The sequence below is a fragment of the Sebastes umbrosus genome, chromosome 22 (assembly GCF_015220745.1).
Source record: "Sebastes umbrosus isolate fSebUmb1 chromosome 22, fSebUmb1.pri, whole genome shotgun sequence".
Classification (NCBI taxonomy): Eukaryota; Metazoa; Chordata; class Actinopteri; order Perciformes; family Sebastidae; genus Sebastes; species Sebastes umbrosus.
Window position 1 is genome coordinate 19663157 of NC_051290.1, and position 18678 is coordinate 19681834.

At 41.6% G+C, this 18678-nt stretch overlaps 1 protein-coding gene across 1 annotated transcript; it reads left to right on the top strand.

The window, feature by feature from the left end:
• Positions 1 to 12745: 12745 nt before the first annotated feature.
• plin2 (perilipin 2) lies at positions 12746 to 18491 on the top strand. Its single transcript, XM_037757968.1, has 8 exons — positions 12746 to 12833; positions 13064 to 13110; positions 13643 to 13838; positions 14134 to 14216; positions 14389 to 14674; positions 15291 to 15469; positions 17416 to 17532; positions 17624 to 18491. Exons 2-8 carry the CDS (start codon positions 13081 to 13083, stop codon positions 18065 to 18067), a joined length of 1335 nt encoding a protein of 444 aa, XP_037613896.1. The 5' UTR covers positions 12746 to 12833; positions 13064 to 13080; the 3' UTR covers positions 18068 to 18491.
• Positions 18492 to 18678: the final 187 nt, after the last annotated feature.

Here is an 18678-nt window from a genome sequence, read left to right on the forward strand (position 1 = left end):
ACGCGAGCGCGCATATGCGAATGCGCATGGGACACCGACCCGGGTGATTTATAAGTTACAAACAGTCCCTTTAAAGGTGCTAAATTAAAAATTCAGAGCATATCTAGTGCCTCCACACTCTCAACATGGCGACGGCTGTGCCAGCGGGTAGCAGCTAACGTCGCTAACGTGTGCAAACAATGGCAACAGAGCTAACAGTGTTTACCTGAGGGGGGAACCGGAGGGTGGGCGCAACACTTCCACGACGACGCCGTCGATCGGGACAGCGTTATCATCAGCTGTAACCGCAGTATGAGAGTAGTGCAGAGTGGCGGCCATGAGCTAGCTAATGGGGCACGCTCACATGCATTAACAAGCACTAAAAGGCACATACTGCCGGCCCGGCGATGTAAACAAAGCACAAAGAAGCTCGGATTACAACAAACACAGAGGGAGAGTGACTTCATTCTCTGCTCAGATAGACATTACTTCACTATATCTTTACATAGCAATTTGCTATATTAATGCTCTGAATATCATCATCTCACTGTCCTGATGTCAATACAAGAAAGGCCTAATTCTCCTCTTTATGCCCTCTCCCTATACATCATGTGGAACCCAGGTACACAAGCTTCAGTAGGAACGTGGACCATGTGTTGTCGGCCGTGCACCAGTTGAGGATCTCGCCTACTTTTCACAGCTTTAGATTTAGTCACAAGTATGAAATGCATTAGTCTTTCAAGTCCCAGCGCTGCCAACTGTGTGCCATTTAAGGTCAGGAGGAGGTTTTATCTGAATCAAGCTCTGACGGCTTGAACTGAGATCAACTGGATGGAATGAAACATTCATAATCTTGGCCTTTGCTGGCGTACGATTGAAATCTGCTGTTGTTTCTGATTTACCTTGATGAGACCCATGTCATTCCTTTCCGGCTCCAATAAAAATAGCAGTTTTGTGAGGATCGTATTTTTTCGTGCAATTTAATGAAGGTCTGCATTGTATCGTTGGACATGAATGCCTCCCACACCTCCAATGTGTGTAAAAAGAAAAAGGTTGAATGCAGGTCTGACCTGATGTGTTTCACTTTTGTGAGTACAGTAAATGAATTGTACTAACAAACTGTAACAGGATACCTACTTTGTGGTGATTTTATCATATTTTGAAATAAACTATATTTCTCGGGGATTCAATAAGGACTACAACATTTTCCACTTCAGCGAGAGAGGAATTTTGTATTACAGTATAATTGATGGCTGGGGTCGGCAACTCCTCTTCCTTTTGATCCCATACCTCCATTAAAGAAAGAGACATTAAGTTCTTTGAAGCTCAGCCTACAGTGGTAGCGCTTTAGGACTTGCTTGTCGCTTTTGAAGCAGTCCAGGTCCACCATAATAACAGTGTTCCTTGAGAATGTCATCTACCCTCAGCCAAGCTCAAAGGGCTGCCCTTTGAGAGCCACACAATAGTACAGGTATGTATGGTATGAGCTACCTGAATTGCTGCCTGACACGCAGGCTTGAATTCAGCTTAATCTCTATTAACACACGGAGCACAGGAATGTAAATGTTTATTTCCCCAGGAGAGGAAAAGAAATCTTTACCTGAAGACCGCGGAGGGGGTTGAAATCATTTCCTTTCCACCTCAGGGTTAAATTATCGTCCTTAATAGCTCCTTGAAATTCAAAGCCTACCTGCTTATGCCACTCATCATGAAAAGTCCAGTGTCTTTGAAAGAGCTCCGGAAGCCCCTTGTTGAACTTTGACCACCCCCGGCACCCTAAGAGCACCACAGACACTCCACAAAGCAGGAGCAAGCAGTGGATAATGCTTGGAGACATGAATAGTTTACATTCACTGTGACTGGCGGTGCATAGCTAAGCCACGTCCTCATGTTTCAAATGCTCTTGCTCTTATTGATGGACATGTTCAGTCGCTCAAAGCTCCCATCGGCGGAGTTGCAAAATCACTGCCCCGGGGCGCAAATGTATTTTTAGGGACTCTACGAGCTTAAATAGCATCTGTCAGTTGTTTGCTCAACAGATCTTACAGGGACTTTTCTGTGTGGGAAGACAAATAAGGGGTTGAGGCAGCAGCTAATGACAGTCCTTTAGCTGAGATCTTTTGTTTGAATGCAATGATGGGCTGGATGCTAGATGCTCAATGACACTGTTTTACGCTTTCGGAGCCTTATTAGAGGCAGCTACCACCTTTTTACTCTGCACTTTATATGCATGAAAGCATGTAAGTATGATTTTACGTGTGTGCAAAATAGGGCCGCAGTATGTACAGTACACGTGTTGGTTTCCTAGCTAAACATACTTGCAGCAGGTCAGTGCCCCCCATATGAGTAACCTAGTTGTCTCCCTTTGGCTGACACCAAACATGGCTGTTTGATCAGTGATATTTGGCCTCAGAGTCAAAGCGCTGCTTGTCACATGTGTTCAAAGAGAGGGCAGGAATTTGCCAGATACAAGCTAGAGAAAATGCCCTTCATGGGACACCAGCCAGCTTGTTTTTGCATTAAAGAGGCAGCTAACTGATTTTGAGATGCGTTTTTTTTTTCACCCCAAGCAACTGAAACTTAAAGGAACAGTGTGTAACATTTAGGGGGATCTGTTGGCAGCAATGGAATATAATATTTATAAGTATGTTTTGATCTAGATAGGACCATTCGTGTTTTTGCGTTGGCCACCGTAGTTCTCCTACGCGCTTGGCACACGGGAGACATTTCAGTTGGTTGCAATCTGCAACCTCACCGCTAGATGCCACCAGATCCTACGCACTGCATCTTTAATGATTAAAGAAATACTTTTTTGGAAATACACTTATTCACTTTCTGGCCAAGAGTTAGATGAGAATATCGATACCACTCATGTGTGTCTGTTAAATATGAAGCTACAGCCAGGTGATGGTTAGCTGAACTTACCATAAAGACTGTAAACAGGAGGAAACAGCTAGCCTGCTTCTGTCCAAAGGTAAACAACACCTCTTCTAGCTTCCTGGCATCCTGACGGAGACGTCACAACTCTAGGAGGTCACTGCACTAGGAGAAGAAATAGTCCATCATGTAGGCCAACCCCAACGTAAAAAGCACAATTTCTCATTTTTACTTTGTTTTTTTTATATGAATAAGGTAAACAGGATTGATTGTGTTAACTAGTGAGATTTAGAGGTACTGATAAGTGGATTTGTTACCTTTGGACAGAGGCTTGTTGTTTCTCCTGCTCCCAGTTTTTACGCTAAGCTAAGCTAACTAGGTGCTGGCTGAAGCTTCATTTTTAGGGTTGTGTCTAGAAGGTTGTGTCTGGCGAGATGGTTAAGGTTAGACATTGACCTTGAATAGTTAAGGTTGGGATGTCCTGGTGAAGGTCCTTGGTGACCGAAATGTTGACTAATAAAGCGGAGAAAAGAGTGTGCGGGAGCAAGTCATCTTTTATTTGATAAGGTTAGGCATTGACCTTGAATAGTTAAGGTTAGGATAGGTCATCGGGTAGCGAGTTTTGCAAGAGTTTTTGCAAGTCTTCGCAAGTTTTTGCAATTTGCGGGTTACCGTCTAGACACGACCCATAGTGGTATCAAACTTCTCATCTAACTTTTGCCAAGAAAATCTAATAAGCATATTTCCTAAAAATGCTGAACTGTTCTTTTAACATACAAACACCTCAGAGTGTTGTTGTGGTACCTTGTTATGGCTTCCCAGCATGCAGTTTACCGCCACTTGGTTGCCTTTCCCATCTGCCTCTGATTGCCTTTACGGCTCTGTGGAATTTGGCACATTATCTGCATGTGTGTGTGTGTGTGTTTGTCCGTGTGTCTGCTCATGCTTGAGACTCCGGAGGAAACGAAAGCTCTCGCCATTGCTGGGCCACAGTGTCCCGGGAATGCCAGGCTTGCTAAGGGTACAGTAACCTGTGTGTCTGTCAGCGCGGATCTGTTTCAGCTGCAGGCATCGCGTTCCATCAGGCATGTCACATCCACTGCGTGCTGTCTGAGGGCATCATGCCACAAACCACCAGTCAGACATGTAGACAGTGGGCACAACACTCTTCGCACTGTTGCCAATGATCAGTCAGCTTGTCTGAGAGCCCAAGGGTATAATTTTGTCTTTCTTTCTTTAGGGAAGTATCTAATTACATACAAATCCTAGCTTACAACTAAAACCAAATATGCTGCTGGATGAATATTCATGAGTTTGTCTAAACTATTTAACGAAGAACTGGCAATGAGTTCCACATAAGAAGATTAAGGAATCGCTCTCCACACAAATCCAGGATTTCCTGTCATCCAATGACAACGTTAACCTGAGATACAGTATCTGATGTATCCCATGGATATTACAGCTCAGCAAAAATCAGAAGAAAATAATCAAGCGGCTGTTCAATAGAGAGACCGAGCAGCAACAGGACACTGTTGTGTTTGTGGATTAGGGTGTCTATTGTTTCAGTAAATCTGCTGAAGGCTGATAGCTGGCAGAAGAGTTGAACGGCGTCATTTAGGGTAAAGAGGACTAAACATCCCCTGGGATCAGTTTCATCCAGGATCGGGCAAATAAGTGCCCAAGCACGTTTTTCACATTTTCCTTCACCTGATGTCTTTGTGCCATTTTTTTGTTTTTAGCCTACAAAGGTAGAGCCGTACTGCAAAAGCAGTGAAGTTAAGAGAATAAAGTTGAACTCAAAATATGTGGTTGTCTTTGCAGGGCAGCCTTGTCCCCTAATATTTAACTTTTCCCTGTTGTATGAATCTCATCGGTTAGGTAATACTTGCAATGTAATTAGTCAGGTGTTCCGTTTGGGGGATGCTGAAAAACATGTGTGCTTGATATTGTGTAAGTGCATCACAATTCATGACTCATCTCCTTTATTTCCTGGAATATGAAAAAAAGAATAATTATAATTGCTGAACGGAGATGACAAGCACTGAAGGTCATGCAACACTTAAGCATCGCATGCCCGGACCTCACAGTGAATTCTGCTTTTCAAATTTCAGCATCTTGTTCTCGCGCTGCAGACCGCTGGCTACCCACAGAGACCACCTGGACAGAGGTCTGGTTGGGTGCATGTCTCCTGTTGACAACACATGTGTGTGTGTGAAAGAAAGAAGACAGAGAAGGAGAGGGAAATGACAGACAGCTTGGCCCGGCTGTCAGCTGCCACTCGGTTCCCATTACGACTTCTCTAATGTCCAAAACCCCGCTCCCCTTGGTTTCTCCACACTTCTGCACGCCTCAGGTACTGCTTTTGGAGGCCAGCTGAATGTCCGTCTGACAGAGAGATTGCAAAGGAGAAGCCCGGAGAGAAAGCAGAAATGAAGCAGGGGTCCATTTCCCACGTTGTTCTTGGCTCCTGTCTGCCCCCGAAGACTTAAGCGAACACTTCCAAAACAAAGAGATTGTCTGTGTAGGTGCCCAAATAGCCAACCCACGCATATATGCACACTTGCACGCAGACAGACACACACTCACGCTGGGACATAAAAAATGTTATTCTAATTCCTTCTAAGTGCCTGTTTAAGCAGCTGTTTTCTGTAAACACTGGCTCGGACAGCGGAGCTCGGACATTTGGTTTTAGATCATTCTCAATTATATCATAATTACCAGGACTCGGTCTGGTTGTCAGCAACAGCACCCAGAAAATATAGCTGTGAACTACTGCCGCTTTGCCAGCACAAACAGCCGGCCTGCTAATCCCAGCACGGCTCTGTGAAAATGACCTGTGGCGGGATATTGTCGAAACATGTCAGGGTCATGTGGGACGGTGTCCGACCCACACGGCGGATAACCTTCTGTGGTCTTTGTCTCACCTCCCCAAATGACCCATTCAGTATTCAAAGTATGCGCTCATTGACCGGCTTAGCAACAGCCTCACAAGTCAGTGACCAGTGCAATGCTTTTCCAACGTTGCAATGCGAGACGTTTTTTTTGTCCTTCCTGAGAAAATCATTACTGAAAATCATCAAGGTGGAAGGGGACCAGGGTGTGGTTCCACAGGAATCTCATTTCCAAGCACATACTGACCTTTTTCTCACACTTTTAACCTTGCATAGTTGTTGACTCATTTTCCATCCTGATCCTCTCAGTGGGAAATGTAGACGGTTAACTTGGATGTCTTAGCTAATGAGCCGGAGTCATTATCTGAGGATTACATCTGACAGGTGCACAGAGCCCTGCTTAACAAGACTCCGGTCTTGTCTGTTTGTCTATATTGCAGCTATGAATCTGCAGTTACTGCCCTGCTAAAACCCACATTGTCTGCGTAGATCCATTGTTTATGAAAGGCTGAAGTAATGGTTATTTCAAGAGGGCAGGCATCATCTTGTTAAGATGTAATTAATTTCTGTATGCACGACCTCTCCAGCTCTGCGGTTGGGTTGAAGCTGGGAAGAATAATAGTGCCAAATTTAGCTTTAACTTTTTGTGGCTATTTTGGTCCCAGATGTTGAAATTCTGGTGTAAATTCACTCTGACAATAATAATACAGCCAATATTTAGTCCACCCCTACTTGATCAAAATGACAGCCAGACATTTCTTGACGATGGTTAGCGCTATTCATTTCATGTCCTTTTTCCATGTTGTCTACTGTGGGCTATCATGCTTTCCCACTGCTCTTTGCCATTGTGCAAAATGTAATAAAAAACGGTTTAATTCTAAACAGAACAGAAAAGCCATTCTTAAACTTGTCTCAACACATGCAGAGATTTAAAGATAATGGGTGCCTTTCAGCAAACAGCTGCGATTATGTCTGCAAAAACATCAGTGACATTAATTAAGATTCGCTATTTTGCAAAACGCAAAGTGTTAACTTAAAGGAGCAGTGTGTAGATTAACATTTAGGGGCATCTAAACGTAGAAATGGAATATAATATCAATAAGTAATAATCACCTGAAAATATGAATCATTGTGGTTTCGTAAGCTTAGAATGAGCCATTTAAGTTATATATACATACGGAGCGAGTCCTCTTCATGGAGCCGGCTGCCATGTTCTACAGTAGCCCAGAACGGACAAATCAAACACTGTTTCCAGATAGGGCCATTTTCACGTTTTTACATTTTTGCATCGGCAACCGCGGGAGAAGCTTTAGTTGGTTGCAATCTGCAACCTCACCACTAGATGTCGCCAGATCCTACATACTGCACCTTTAAGAAGATTTAGCCTATAAGAACTTTTTGATTGGTCCCCGATATTTAAATTTGTCTTAGCATACAATTAAACACACAAAATAGCTGAACATTTTGACTGTCTCTAGATGGGGCCATTTGCATTTTCATGTTTTTGACTACAGTAGTTCTCCTAAACGCCTGGCACACGAGAGAAATTTCACCTGGTTGCACCTTTAAGGAAAAAGTAATTTTAGTTTTATAACCTGCATGACATCTTTAGGACGTTTAGAAGGTCATTTAGTGACCTCTCAGCCATCTATAGTGTGACTCATAATCCCACTGTATTTATTGAATCCACAGTGCCCCGTTACAGGTTTGATGGACAGTCCAGTAGACTAGTGGTTGTCGCTCAGGCTACACCGTCTGACAGCAGATGTATTTAAGGCAGCATCAGCGTTTGAGGGTAGAGTTAACCAAAGCATACCGCTGCACCAAAGACATGTCACTTTCTTTCTCCTCTGCTCTATAAAGCCACATCTCTGCCTCTTTCCCTTGTGATCTAAAGAGCTTGAAAGGACAGCCACTCTCCCACTGTCTCTCCCTTTCTGTCTGCGCTCTTTCTTCACGCAGCGCCTCTGACTGTGTGTGATCCGGAGGTGTGACACTTTCCCAGTAGCCCACAGGTATCCGTTACCCAGCCAGGAGCCTTGGCACGCTGCCCACAGCCCTACCTGTCTCGGAAGGGCACAATAGAGGGATGCCGTGTGAGGATCTCCTCTCCAGGCCTGCGAGACTCTGTAACGCCCTGCTGCCACCTGCACACCAGCGGAGCCCTCGGGAGGGCAGCGCCTACATGACTGATCTTTCTGTAGAATGAGAGAAGCAGCACATCATTACTGCCTCTGTCCATGTTTGGAACTGTGCAATATGTCTATTGAATTTGTCTTTTAAGTCATCTAATTCTGTTTCCTGTCTCCTAAACCTAATATTAGATCCTGTATGTATGCCCCTCTTGTTATCAATGTTCCCTTGGATACATGTCATTTATGCATTCCTAATTGTGCACCATAATTTTTACCAAATAAACAATTTATTTTTTTAATTGTATCAATTATTTCTTTATTATCTTGATATTTGCATGTTGGTCTATGACTCGAAAACCAACAATTTACACAAGAGATTGCAAAGAAGGGAAAATACACAAGTTGACACAGGCATTCGATGCCACATGCTTATGATGAGAAAGAACTTTGTCTACTTTGCTGTCATCTAGTGGCCTAAATCTGCAAATACTGGGAAGTATGCTGGCCAGTGATAGTGACATAACATGTACATTGTTATTCAATGTACTATATTTTGATTATTTAATAGGATTTAAGGTCAGTTGCATTTGTGAGCACTTAACATGGTCCTTGAATTCAAATAAAATGACTACTGTTAATGGTCGATATCTTCTTATCCGTGGAGAATGAGGGAAAAGCAACTAGAACGCAATCCAAAGCTCAGTTAAACAGATGGCCTTAGATTTGAATACATTTCAGTTTCTGTTCTCATTTAAAAGGAGTAGCAGCATATTCATTTTCATCCACATGGCAGCCTGCTCACACAAAATGGACTGTAATTGCGTAAAAATATGAATAAAGAATGAATTCCAACATTTAGTGCTTTCATTGTGACATGATCTTCCCTGAGAGCAGAAACAAAGTACAACTGTGGACTGAGGTTTTTGAACTTTTCTTTTTTATCTGATAGACTGTACGATTCTCAGGTGATTTAATACAAGTCAAGTTAGGACACTGAACCAAAATGACCCTGACAGGTACAGTGAATTGTATTTACACAAGGGGGTGACTCAGCCAGACATACTACTCAACTAAACTGTAGTGGTTTCATTTATTGTAACTGTGCTGCTCAAACAGTATGTGATGAAATCTGAAGATTCAGTTCTGTCATGGCCATTTTCAAAGGGGTCCCTTGACCTCTGACCTCAAGATATGTGAATGAAAATGGGTTCTATGGGTACCCACGAGTCTCCCCTTTACAGACATGCCCACTTTATGATAATCACATGCAGTTTGGGGCAAGTCATAGTCAAGTCAGCACACTGACACACTGACAGCTGTTGTTGCCTGTTGGGCTGCAGTTTGCCATGTTATGATTTGAGCATATTGCTATGCTAAATGCAGTACCTGTGAGAGTTTCTGGACAATATTTGTCATTGTTTTGTGTTGTTAATTGATTTACAATAACAAATATATACAGACATTTGCATAAAGCAAGCATATTTGCCCACTCCCATGTTGATATGAGTATTAAATACTTGACAAATCTCCCTTTAAGGTACATTTTGAACAGATAAAAAATTGGCGATTAATTTGCAATTAATCGTAATTAACTATGGACAATCATGTGTTTAATCGCATTAAGTATTTTAATCGATTGACAGACCTAATATATAAATATATAATATAATATAATATTTACTGTATATATATTTATATAAATATAAACATAAATATTTATATATTAGTTATGAAGACAAGTACCCTTAAAGGAGTAGTGTGTAGGATCTTAATTAATATCACATAAAATTTGTAGGCCAAATATTATATACCTGAAAACCCCATATCATAGATTTCATCATGTAACCCTGATGAGTCATAACTGTTGGTTAACTGGTTGTACTTTGCTTGCCATCACATCACATAAAGGCTGATCAAGGCAATAAAAAGAATCTGACGTGGAGAATAAAATGGGAGCGGATCAATGTCCAGTACAACGTGGTATCTGTGTGCATGTGTGAGTCACATCCTGTATATTACAGTGGATTGTATAAATCACAACTAACTTAAAATCATCTTCCTCCTTCAGACAGAATCTCATTAAAAATTAGAGTCTGTGGTTTACTGCAGCCAACATTTACATATGGGGTCTATTTGAGTTACACAAGGGCTGATAAATGGGCCCCGACGGGTTCATCTGCAGAATCCAATGTGTTGGCTAACTGGAGGATCTGAGCTAAGCCCGTGTTTCCTCATCTGGCCTCCAAATGTGTAGCATAAAAGAAACTGCCTTAACACTTAATTTACATTTTTAATAACGCAAACATTCTTCGCAAAAATGAGCGCTGACGCATAGAGAAAATATTGGAATTGCTCTCAAATTGGAAGCAGAGTCACGCATCTGGCTCTGATGAGCTACTGGCAAACAACAGGCCCGTTCATCTGTGGGTAAACCACCGGCGTATGGTACCATTCAGGCCATTAAGTGAAGTAATCAGAAATGTATTAAGCGAGGTGTTAGGTTGGTCAAATTGCTTGGATTCATTTAGAAATAGTAATGTTTCTCATGAATAGCATGACAGCAAGTATACGGCTACACTGGCTGTTTTTGTGATCATCAGCTAAACATTCACATTACAAAAACTGTTGGATGATCAAAAACATATAAACCATAAAACTAGAGTACAACTCACATGTTTTTTGCGTTGAGATTGCATCACCATACAGGCTGTCCCGCTGTCATGTCTTACTGGGACACTCAAATAGAACAGAGCCATCGTTAATGTCATTAGTAACACCTGTGCTTTTCCTACTGTGACAACTCAAAATGTCTGCATCTCATCCAATGGTCTTTAAACCATGATAGTTATCAAGGTACAATGTAAATCATGTGACCTTGAGCCATGAAATGTAAATGATAGTTAGCCCACATGGGTCCCAAATGATGAGCCCTGTCTGAGCCTGAGTCCTGTGTACTCAAAGCTGAATTCAATCTAACAAAGCAGACAACTGTCTCCAGGGCTCCTGAGCCATAGGGACCTCCAAAACCCTCAGCTTCACTTTGCATTACTTGTCTGTGATCATTTCATTAATTGCATATTTGTTCGGGAATGCGAGTCACTACAGCACACGATCATCTGAAATAATAAGGACCCTCAGCGTTTTCTAGGGGCCCTTTTTGTAGAGGGGCCAAAATATAGTTGTATGAAAAATCTACTTTTAAAGGGACAGCGTGTAGGATTTGGGCGGCATCTGCTGGTGTGGTTGCAAATTGCAACCAACTGAGTACTCCTCTGCTCACTCCTCCCTTTCCAAGGCTGCGGTAACGTGAGTCGCCGAGTACAAAGCCGAGGCCATCCTTACCATAATAACTTTAGGAGCAACGGAAGTCAGACGGCGCCTGGCGGTACCAAGGTTTTGCACTCTGCGGCTCACGTTACCGCAGTTTCACAAGCGTGTCGGCGAATTACGTTGGCCTTCAAGACTCTCTAGAGCCAGTGTTTGGTTTGTCCATTCTGGGCTACTGTAGAAACATGGCGGAGCAACATGGCGAACTCCATGAAGAGGACCCGCCAAGCCCCCAGGAAGTGCGCCTGTCGTCGATCCGGACTTTCCTAGTGGCCAAACCGCGGTACTGCAACTTCCGTGTCCGTCACGTGATGCCATTGGGCCCAAAAGACTTTTTCCCATAGACTTACATTGGGAAGGAGACGTTTGTAACTCAGCGGATAATTTTTTTGAGGTGAATCAACTTCCCTGTATGAACACCTTAATAGCCCTTATTTAAAAAAAAAAAAAAAGTATTTAAAGTTGTAAAACGCACTAATAGCTGAATCCAGAGTTATTTCCCTTCCTCCGTTCATGTGAATGAGACCCAGACCGAGGCTGGAGCGCAAGCCGTGACGACGGCGTGACGTTGGGACCCCGAGCGGGCGCTACTGCGCATGTCCCATCAATAGTCCATCTAATACTAGGTTAAAAACAAAAGGTGATCGAGTCTTCCACTGAGCATTAGATCAGCAGACTCTGTCACGACTTTTAAATCCAGTCTTAAAACTCACTTTTATAGAATGGCTTTTCCAATCAGCTGAATTTTAGTCTTTTGTATGCTTGTGTGCTGATGTGTATATATGTGCATATGTAATTTTATGAATATGTATATACTTGTTTCTTTATTTTCCCATTCTATTGTTATTTATTTAATTATTTATGTTTCATTGTATTCTGCTGTCTATGATGTGAATTTCCTTGGAAAGCACTTCGTGGGACCCGCTCCCTATGTAGATATGAAGAGTCATTCTAAGCTAACGAAAACACAACGATTCAGGTGATTATACACTAATGAAAACATTTGAATATCATATCCAATTTCTGCTAATAGATCCCACAAAATGTTACAAACTGTTCCTTTAAGACCTGCAATATCTGAGTTATACATAGTGTTTAAATGTTGCTGGTCTTTAGGCCTTTTGGTGAAAACAGTCTACCATGTGTATTCTTGAGTTCATTGAACTTGTGTACATTAATGTACAGAAAGTGGGAAGAAATAAGATAATGTTTGCCCTGGGGTCTCCTTGAAATTAAGTGAGGCCAAGTGCGCACTTGCATCAATAGTTTTAGAGCTGTAGTAAGTCTAGGAGTTTGTTTTTCAAATACTTGAGAAGAACATCATAATAATCCTCATTTGAACCCAAAAAAAATGTTACTTGCTTATGAAACTCTAAGAAATCACACTGCTGTTATGTATCATAGCTTGACCACGTGACGGCTGGTCTGAGAGGAATTCCCCCGAGTAAACTTTTACCCGTTTTACCTTTGCCCTAGAGGCATTACGTCACAGCGCCGCGTCAGATCTCGCGATATTTACAGAATATAAGTACAGCTGCTGTCGCCTCACACGTAGTATCTATCAGCAGAGACAGAAAGACAGAAAGTCTACTCACTTACAACTTGGATACACTTTAAACTCTCGGTGAGTCTCTCTACTTGTATTTCTTTAAAGTTACTTTATAAACTACAGCTCTAGTCCAGTTGTTTCTGTAATAAATGTATTATTATGCTATGATAAGGACAGACTGCTGTTAATACGGAAGTAATAGATCTATAATTCTTGTTAAGGAGGAGTTGAGTTTGTTGAGGAGAAAGTGGTTATTTTGTTCTTTTCAATAGAAACTTGACATGTTGTGTTTCATCTTTCTGTAGGTTTTATTTCAGAAGACATGGCAGCAGCTGCAGTTATCACAGATCAGGTGAGTTTGCTACTATGACACTATAATAAAGTATAATAATAAACAATAAACAAATAACCTTTTTTTTTTTGGTCCTTTAAAAGCCAAGAAAAAACAACAGAAAGTAATGATACACAGTCAGGAATAAGATGTTTTAACCTTTACTTTTTAATATCCATACAATATTATATTACAAAAGTATGGCTAATTGTCTAGTTGTTTCTATTATTACTCTATTGTTATCTAAAAACTTCATTGGAATAGTTAGCAACAGGAACAGCAACAGGTTTTTTCCCAGTACTTGATATAGAAAGTTCAATACAGTAGTTACATGTTCAGATTTTCATTACAAAGCATTCAGTAAATAGATTTCACAGTATAAAAATATGAAAATGAATAAATTATATGACAGATAAAAGATGTAAGGCAAGAAAAATGAATAAAAACAATTGGAATAAATTTGAAATGTCTGAATAATCTATTGAGGAACAGCACAGTTAAAAAGTGAGTTTGAGTATTGTAAGCTCACTGTTTCCTGTGTATTTCCTCACAGAATGTGGTGGAGAGGGTGACCAGCCTTCCTCTGGTGAGCTCCACCTATGATTTGGTGTCCAGCGTGTACACCAACACCAAGGACACCCACCCTTACATCAAGACCGTGTGCGAGGTCGCCGAGCAAGGGGTGCGGACCATCACCTCCGTGGCTCTCACCACCGCTTCACCCATCATTGGCAAGCTGGAGCCTCAGAGTAAGAGCCCTTTTAGAAAACTTGCGGTTTAGGATGTCAAAACTGAATCCAATGAACTGATACTGACTAGCTGAGTCACACAGAGCATGAAACAGGAAGTTCAGGATAACTGCTGACTCTTACTCATCTTGATCTTTCACCCAGTTTAATCATAACCACCCTGAGTTGAGCTGCTACAACTTGATGTATGAATTCTTTCAATTACAGGAACATTTAATCACTTTTATTCCTATTTTTTTCAGATTAAATGTATTTATTGACATCTTTATTTACTTGATTCCTTTGTTGCCTACAGTTGCCATGGCCAATAACCTGGCCTGTAAAGGTTTGGACAAGATTGAGAAAACCTTGCCGATTCTTCACCAGCCGTCTGAGCAGGTACGTACTGGATTATTGATCAGACATTATGTCAAAGGTCAGAGCAGTTATTATCAAGCCAAATTGCACAATGTTGTAGCTAATATTTGATGTGAGTTAATCTCTTGTGGATTCAGTCATGACCTTTGTCCAGTCTTTCTCAACTGCTGTTTCCTGCGTTGCCTCTGCCCAGATCGTCTCCAGTGCCAAGGGTGTGGTAACCAGCGCTAAAGATGTCGTGACGGGCACAGTGTCCGGCGCCAAGGACACGGTCTCAGGCACTCTGACCAGCGTCGTGGACAGGACTCGCGGCGCGGTGCAGGATGGGATGGACAAGACCAGGGCGGTTGTCAGCGGGAGCGTCAGCACAGTGCTGGAAAGCAGAGTGGCCCGGATGGTGAGCAGCGGCGTGGACACGGCCCTCAGCACCTCGGAGAGTCTGGTGGAGCAGTACCTGCCTCTGACAGAGGATGAACTGGGTGAGTGGGGGCCAAAAACCTACATCTGAAATCCCCATTTACCACATGACTCCAATGATTTTCCTTCCTTTGTTGGGTGTTTAATGAACAAGTTTTTAAAAGAAAAAAACATGGCATTAAATGAGGTTTACATAACTAAAATACAAATAAGAAAAGCTGGTGAGATTAGCCTTGTTTTTCTGTAACAAGCTGTATCAAGGGTCAGTTATTAACAGGCAGCTTGAGTTTTGTTGTTAAGGTTGATTTTTGTCCAGTTTCCCGGAAAACAGGATTTATCTGATTACGCTCTTCTGAGAATCGAAATTTGCATTAGTGGTCAGTTTTTTCTAAATCATTAAAGGAGTCGTTGTTTAGAGTGAACAAGCAACCTTATAAACTGTGTTAGTTTAAATGGGTCCGATTGACTAGTGAATAACTACATTTCTCATGGATTTAAACCCTCCAGCTACTTTGACGTGCAAAACAATTTGTTGCAGACTTCTCTGTTCTCATATAAAAGTAAAACACTAAACACTTTTATAAGTCTATAAGCAAAATCATAATGGAACTCAAGTAACCAGATCTTATGTGTCCTCATTTTTAATGTGACATTGTATGTTTCTCTCCCTTGTGACAGAATTGGAGGCAAAAACTGTGAAAGGCTTTGACAGGAAGGAGCCAAGCTACTATGTCCGCCTGGGTTCCCTCTCCACAAAGCTCCGAAAGCGGGCGTACACCACGGCCGTGGCCAAAATCAGAGATGGCAAGCAGCGAAGCATGGGATTCATTTCTGAGCTGAACTCCACTGTTGATCTGGTGGGTCTCTTTTTCCCTTTAATGTCCTCACTAAGAAAAAAAAACAACGGCATTGCATTTTAATTAATATTCATATAATTAATGACAACAATCAATTTTTTTTTAAACAGAAAACAGTTTTTTATAGGCCTCTACCAAATGGTTGAAATGTCGCTTCATGGTAAAAAACCCCCCAAAAAAAACATGTACTGTTATTATGCTAATAATATGTTAGTATACCAACATATGTCAATTTGTTACTATGGAATTAGTAGTATTACCAGACCTAGTATTATTTCCATGTATTTATTCTAGATATTTGCCATATTTACAGTCGGCTACTTTGAAAACATCTCAGAAATGGTGAAAAATCAGGACATTTTTTCCCTCATTTCCATATGGAAAGAAATTGGGTCATTATATTGATAAATTAAAAAAAAAGTGAATGTTCATAAGTTATTTTATTTCATAAAAAATGTAAATTTATTATCTTAGCATCACTACCTGTATCACTAAAAGATAATTCCACTGAGCCTGTTTTTAGACTGTAAAAAAAATCATACTTATTAATTAAATTATTTCAGCATATATATATAGTGGAACAACATTAAATGTATGTCATTAACAACAATGAATGATGCAACATTTTTTGTATTTTGTAGCAAATTTTTGCAATTTTAATTACATGATCAGCTTTACTAGCTTTACCATAAAAGGACAACTGAACCGTTTGGTAGAGCATGTTTTAGAAAATTATTTGTCCCTCATTAGACTTTTTTGGCTACATAAATCTGTTCAGTAAAGCCTCTGAAACTGATGTCATAAAGAATATGCCTATATTTGAAAATTCCACCAGAGTCCTAATGTCTGGAATGACTTTTTTATTGCTAACTTCCTGTAAGGAGGCAAACTGAAAAGGCATGCTATTTAAAGACACAGCGACATCTAATGGATTGTTTTTAGCACAACATACCTAAACCGAGTGGTAGAGATGGCTCAACACCTTTTTCTATATGATATAGTGACTCAAAATGCACTCTACCAAACAGTTGTGCAGAACATTAAATTATTCATGAGTAATATTAGTACTTAAAGGGACTATTTGTAACTTTCAGAAATGCTTCTTAACAGCGACAACTGTGGCCGTGAAATCAACGAAAGTCAGCGTCGGGCTCGCGCTTGTTCGCTCTAAATATACCTGAACGAGCATCGCTCAAAACAGTGAGGCGACACACGTCAGCTAAAACCACAATATCACTCTATATTTCAGCTGCTTGGCAGTAATGTTAGCTGACCAGACGAAGGTCTCTCCATGAACATGATTTAGATCTGATCCTAGTGTTGGCTTTTCCTGCCTAAGTGCAAGCTGATGCAGCGGGGCTCTGCAGCATGTCTCCTCTGCTCTCTCCGCCCGCAGCCGGAGAGAGCAGAGGAGACACCAGCACCCGGTCGGTAACGAGAGGGTAACATAACTCTCTGAAGAGCTCCGTCGCTTCACAAGACACGGGGAACCTCTGTTGGTCTGGAGGAACTGCAGAATTTATTTCTGCACAAACGTCCCCTGTACATTCACTAGATATTCTCATAGCTAAACTCTTCTGCAGTGTGTAGTGAGCGCGCGTTCACGTCTAGAGGTGGAGCGAGACAGCGAGGACGCGCGCGCATTCTGAGTGAAGGAGAGCATGCAGCGGAGACGAGGCTCCAGCCACACGCGAGCGCGCATATGCGAACGCGCATGTGTGACGACCCGCTACATTTATGCGCGTACAAAGTTACAAATAGTCCCTTTAATATAACTTTAGACAAGCTTTACAATAAAGAAAATCTCAGGACAAACTTCAAAAACTGCATGCAAGTAACATAAAAGCTAAATACTAAACATTGTGCCCTAAAGTGGTTTATAAAAAGCACACCATTTCTTTTACTGCTTGTGGACAGAAATTTAAAAGTGTTTGTTTTTTTTCTAGATTGAATACGGCAGAAAGAATATTAACGGGGCTAACCAGATGGTAAATGACAAGCTGAACTCCCTGGTGGCGTGGAAGTCCAATGGTCCAACCCAGGAGAATGGTCACGAGGCAGAGGTAAGACGGTGGCCAACACAAACATGCAATGAGATAACATACATTATTAAATCTGTGTCAAGTTATTCATCAGTTCATCCTCTCCACTCAGGTTATCGAGTCTCGCACCTTGACCCTGGCACGTTCCCTCACCCACCAGCTCCAGACCACCTGTCTGGTCCTGGTCTCCGGCCTGCAGGGCCTCCCCAACCACATCCAGCAGGAGGCGCTCTCCCTCAGCCGCCTCGCCACACAGGTCTACAGCGGTTTCAGCAAGGCCAACGCACTGGGAGACCTGCCAGACAGTGTGCTGACCAGCAGCAAAGTCCAGCTGGGCAAAATGAAAGATTCCCTGGACAACGTCATGGATTATCTGGTCAACAACACGCCGCTCAACTGGCTGGTCGGTCCTTTCTACCCCCGGATGGCTCCAGAGCCAGCCCGCGCACCGGCTTCCGCTACCTGCTGCACACAAGATCCGTCCTCCAGCCAGTCACATCAAGAGGAGCCCATGGAGGTGGAGATGGAGTCATTTCACTCCCAGCAGCAACAGTGATCCACTACAGCTTTATGTTCTGAGTCTTAAGTAATATATTCTGCTTTTGTAGTCAAAGATTTAACTCTTCTATAGATTTAACTACTATAGTTCCATGTCAAACACAACGCTATTTTATACTATTTTAATTTATAGTTCTATCAGAAATCATTTTTATGCAAGCCAATCCAGCAAAATGTAACTCTGTGCTTGTTACATAAACTTCACTGGAATAAATATTTGCATTTACTTGGTCTTTTTCCCTTCCTCATGAAAACCTGAATGTGCTTTTGTTTCTCTTGAAGAAACAGCTTTGAAATTCTTATAAAGTAATGACAAATATTTACTAAGACATTTTATAAGTCATAAGATAAATGTGGCAAGATCTCAACTTATATTAAGTTTTTGTTATAAAGAGCAAACAATAAAATGATGTTTAGTATGATACGCCTCCGTGTGCCATGCCATAGTAACCTGATTTAACAACCAATGTTGTGTTTCTCTCACATATATGGACTCCAGTTACACATTAATGCTACAGTAATTAGTTGTTAATTTAAGGTCTATTAATTTGTAGGTCAAACTAAGCAAATTCAATACATGTTGAAACTTGTGATGGGCATTTCTCATTT